The sequence below is a fragment of the Corylus avellana genome, chromosome ca4 (assembly GCF_901000735.1).
Source record: "Corylus avellana chromosome ca4, CavTom2PMs-1.0".
Taxonomy (NCBI): Eukaryota; Viridiplantae; Streptophyta; class Magnoliopsida; order Fagales; family Betulaceae; genus Corylus; species Corylus avellana.
This window is the reverse complement of record NC_081544.1, coordinates 22721699-22726169: the sequence shown is the minus strand read 5'-3', so window position 1 is coordinate 22726169 and position 4471 is coordinate 22721699. Positions and strand designations below refer to the sequence as shown.

The following is a 4471-nucleotide window of genomic DNA, read 5'->3' as shown; positions in this document are numbered from 1 at the left end:
TATTTAGTATTAGATCAGTGTAGGTTAACCGCATTTTACTTATTGAGTGAATTAATATCTTCATTCATCTTATGTACTCTTGTTAATAATTTTCACCATCACCTTATTATTTAGTTTGAATTTGCCAAAAAAAAAAAAAATTAGTTAATAGAAATTCTGACCTGCCACATATGGCACGTCAGAAATTACTGACGTTCCACATATGGCACGTCAAAATTTCTTTTATCTTTTTTTTCTTTTTCTTTTTTTTTTAATATATATATATAAAACAGAAGCATTGATACCAAGTCGAGTCAAAGGCTTGACTACAACTTTGACTACAACTTGAACAGAACCAATATGCAGAAATTTATAACTTTTAGCAAGAGAATCATTAACAAATTTCTTATTAAACAAGGTAATAGTTTGATTATTACCCGATATAGCAAATGTTTGTTCAACAGTTTTAACATAATATGAAATTTTAAAACAAAATTTCAACCAAGAAGTAGTACAAACATCAAAAGCAGAAAGCTTGGGGATATTCCATTTATCAAATTTAAAATCATTATCACCTTCAACAGAAAATTGTTCAAAATTAACCACGTTAGGTGGTAAACTAGAACTAGAGCTAGAACTATATATATATTCTTGATGTGCCACATGTGGCACGTCAAAAATGTGCCTTGGGAAGGGGCCTATCGCCCCTGCCTTTTTTTTTTTTTTTTTAAGGTTTATATATATATATAGTTTCCGACGTGCTAATTTGGCACGTCAGAAATTTCTTACGTGTTAAAACTAGCATGTCAGAAATTTCTGACGTACTGAAACTAGCGCGTCAAAAAAAATAGCGAGACATTCAACTTAATTTTCCCTCTTCTTTCCCTCTTTTATTATTTATTCTTTACCCACATCTACTTTTCTTATTTAACTTTAGATTTTCTTTCCCTCTCTCAATCTCCCTCTTCTCTCTCTTCTCTCTGAACCTCCCTCTTCTCTCTGAATGTCCCTCTTCGCTCTCAATCTCGCTGCATGGCAGCAGAGCAAGAAGAAAAGCAGATCAAGAAGAAGAAAAACAAAAGGAGAAGAGAAGATCGATCGAAGAAGAGAAGCAGAAGAAAAAAAAAAGGAGAAGAGAAGAAGATCGAAGAAGAGAGATTTTTGATTTGAAGAAGCTCTGAGTTGGTTTATTTTGATTTGATTTGAGAGATTTTTGATTTGAAGAGAAGAAGATCGAAGAAGCATAAGGTTTTTTTTCTTGATTTTTTGTGTTTGGGTTTTTGAAAATGGAGGAAAGAAGAGAGAGAGAGAGAGAGAGTGAAAATGGAGGAAAGAAGATCAGATCAGGGACGGAGAGAGGTGGGTGAAAATGAAGATCGACGAGGCTATGATTTTATTTATTTTTGACCAGAATAAAAAAAAAAAAAATTATTTTAATTGAAAAATAATTTAAATTAATAAAATTTTTAATTGAAAAAAAAATCCAGAAAAATTAAAAAAAAAAGAAAATTATTATTTTTTAATAATTTTTAAATTACTGACGTGTCAAAATTAACACGTCAATAATTTAAAATTATTAAAAAAATAATTTTTCTTTCTTTTAAAAAAAAAACTTTTTTCTGGATTTTTTTTTAATTAAAAAATTTTCTGACGTGTCAAAATTAAAAAATTTACTGACATGTCAAATTTTGACACGTCAGAAAATTTTTGATGTGTCAGAAAGTGACATGTCAGAAAATTTTTCTGACATGTCAATTTTGACACGTTAGAAAATTCTGACGTGTTAAATCTAACACGTTAGAAAATTATGACGTGTTAAATCTAACACGTCATAAATTTTTCGTTTTTGACACCCACAATCTTAACGCCTGAAACATGTCAAAATTACCTTGTCAGGAGGATTTGCTGACGTGTCAAACCACCTGACACGTCAGAAAACTTATGTCAATAAAAAATCATTTTTTTGTAGTGTATTGAGCATCCCACATGTGGTATCTTATTAATTATATACTCTATAATAGGAAAACCGATTACATAAAAGAAGACCCTCCCTATATAATTAAGGAGCCTCAATTGTATATACAAGGTATCCATAGCAGGATAATTCTCTATTTTTCTCCAGTAAAATCTCCTCGTTTTTTTTTTTTTTTTTTTTTTTTTTTTTTTTTTTTTTTTTTTTTTTTTTTTTTTTTTTTTATCAAGTAGCACTTTCATCCATTTCTCACCTAACAAAACACCTACTTGCTACTTCTATATATCTTATTAATTGCCAGTTTATTCTACTTGCAAATGTAACCATAGTTGCTTTTGGAGCCTACATCTTCATCATTTCTTCTTTTGTATTAATTGGCTATTTGCAATAAAGTATGAAGAAATCAACAAGCATAAATTTTTTTCAAGAAATCAATAGACATGCAATCCATCATGTATAATAAATAAAAGTTTTAACAAGTTAAATTATTAAACAATTAGATGTATAGTTTATTATCATGATGTTACACTTTTGAAACATGCTTACCTAGTCAATGATGTCTTTGTTAAGAATTAGAAAGATAGATGCACAAGCAATAGTCTTCTCTCTACAACTATTAGGATGAAAGAGGTAAAACAAAGTGAGAACATATACATTCTGGATAAACTGATGTGATAATTCATTAATGTAAAACATTTAAATAGACTACAATTAAACCATTTACTCTTAAAAACAAAGACCCACTTAACCACCACTAAAATAACATGGAGCACTAAGAGCATTCCCAATGGAAGAGCCAAAAGTTACTTTTATCTAGAATAGCTCTTCAAATGTTCAAAAAACCTCCCACATTGGATGAGCCAAAAATATATGTAAAATAGATATTTGATTAAAAGAGCTAAAAAAAAAGTTAAATGTAGCAGCACTTTTTAAGGGAGCCATTTTATTTTTTAGTGTTTCTCTCTCCTGCTTTATCTTTTTCCCAAATCTTTTCCCACATTTTTTTTAGAAAAATAGCTAATCGGATGTGTAGACACTTAAAAATGGCTTAACTAAACTAGATAAAAGTGAGTTTTGAAGAGCCATTTGATATAAAAATATGGCTCTTCCATTGGGAATGCTCTAAGTAACTAAACTCCTAGACTTAAGGACTTCAACCTACCTACAATTAAGATAATGCTGAAACAAATAACAAGCTATTAAATAGGAACCACTAACCCACTACTCAACAAACAAGCTAAGGAATAGGAACACATTTTGCATTATTTCTAACAGTCTTCATAGAAATTTCAAAAATGAAAAGAAAGGAAAAAAGAATATAAATTGAGACATCGATCTCCTTGATCCTCAGCCACAGAAAGAGAGAGAGAGAAGTAATGGAGAGGAAACCCCACATCCTAGTATTTCCTTACCCCATACAAGGTCACATAAACCCAATACTCCAATTCTCGAAGCGCCTTACCTCAAAGGGTCTGAGAGTGACAGTAATCACCACCACATCCATTAGCAAATCCATGCAAGAGAGCTCTCTCAACTTCGTGACCATCTCTGACGGCTCCAAGCAAGGCGACAAGGAAACCATGTATGAAGAACTCGAGCGTTTCAAACTATTTGTCTCAGAAAGCTTAGCAGAGCTGATTGAGAGACAAAAAAGCTCCAAACACCCACCGAAACTGCTCGTGTACGACTCAGCAATGCCATGGGCTCTAAACGTGGCCAGGCAACTTGGTGTGGATGGAGCTCCATTTTTCACTCAGTCTTGTGCGGTTAATGTAATTTACCATCATGCACATCATGGAGTTTTCTTACAGAGGCCTTCTGTATCCTTACCCTACATGCCATCACTAGGGGTTAATGATGTGCCTTCGTTTCTTAATGATACGGGCTCCTCTCTTCCGCTCAAAATTGCATTGAATCAATTCTCAAACATCCATGAGGCAAATTGGATCTTCTGCAACACATTCGACAAGTTGGAACATGAGGTAGGTATATATTTATATATACACACACTGATACATATAGGGACAGAGCCAATTTTGAATTTGGGGGACCTAAGGCCAAATTTTTTTTGGAAATGAACCACTTGACAAAAAATACCTTAAATTATTATTATTTTTTTTTATCTTAATTTTTTTTTTCTTGTAATTTGGGGAGACCAGGGCCACTACCGGTCCCCCTAAATTGGATACATATGTGCATGTATATGGAAACTAGCCTTCAAATAATTTAAGTTCAAATATATAGTCTTTTCTCTTTTCAAAATTGAAACACAATTTCTTTTCAAATTGAACATCTAAGAAACAAAACACAAACCACAAGACATGCACGTTTTAGAAAACCTTTTAAAAATTGAGGGCACTTCATATTGAAGTGGGGTAGGGCAAATCTTGTAAATTTAAATCTGAAAAACCTTTGATGCACCATTTGGATGAATGTTGAGGTCGCACGTCCAATACTTTGTTTAGGCGTGTGATACTATTTTATGTCAATCTCATACTAAGTTTTCGTGAGAACAAGATC

At 32.1% G+C, this 4471-nt stretch overlaps 1 protein-coding gene across 1 annotated transcript in view; it reads left to right on the top strand.

Moving 5' to 3' along the window:
• Positions 1-3321: 3321 nt before the first annotated feature.
• The window catches only part of LOC132178972 (mogroside IE synthase-like), a 3033-nt gene continuing 1883 nt past the window's right edge, over positions 3322-4471 (top strand). Inside the window, exon 1 of the mRNA XM_059591569.1 lies at positions 3322-3937. Coding sequence (XP_059447552.1) covers positions 3328-3937 — 610 coding nt within the window. The 5' untranslated portion in view covers positions 3322-3327. The remainder of the gene's footprint in view (positions 3938-4471) is intronic.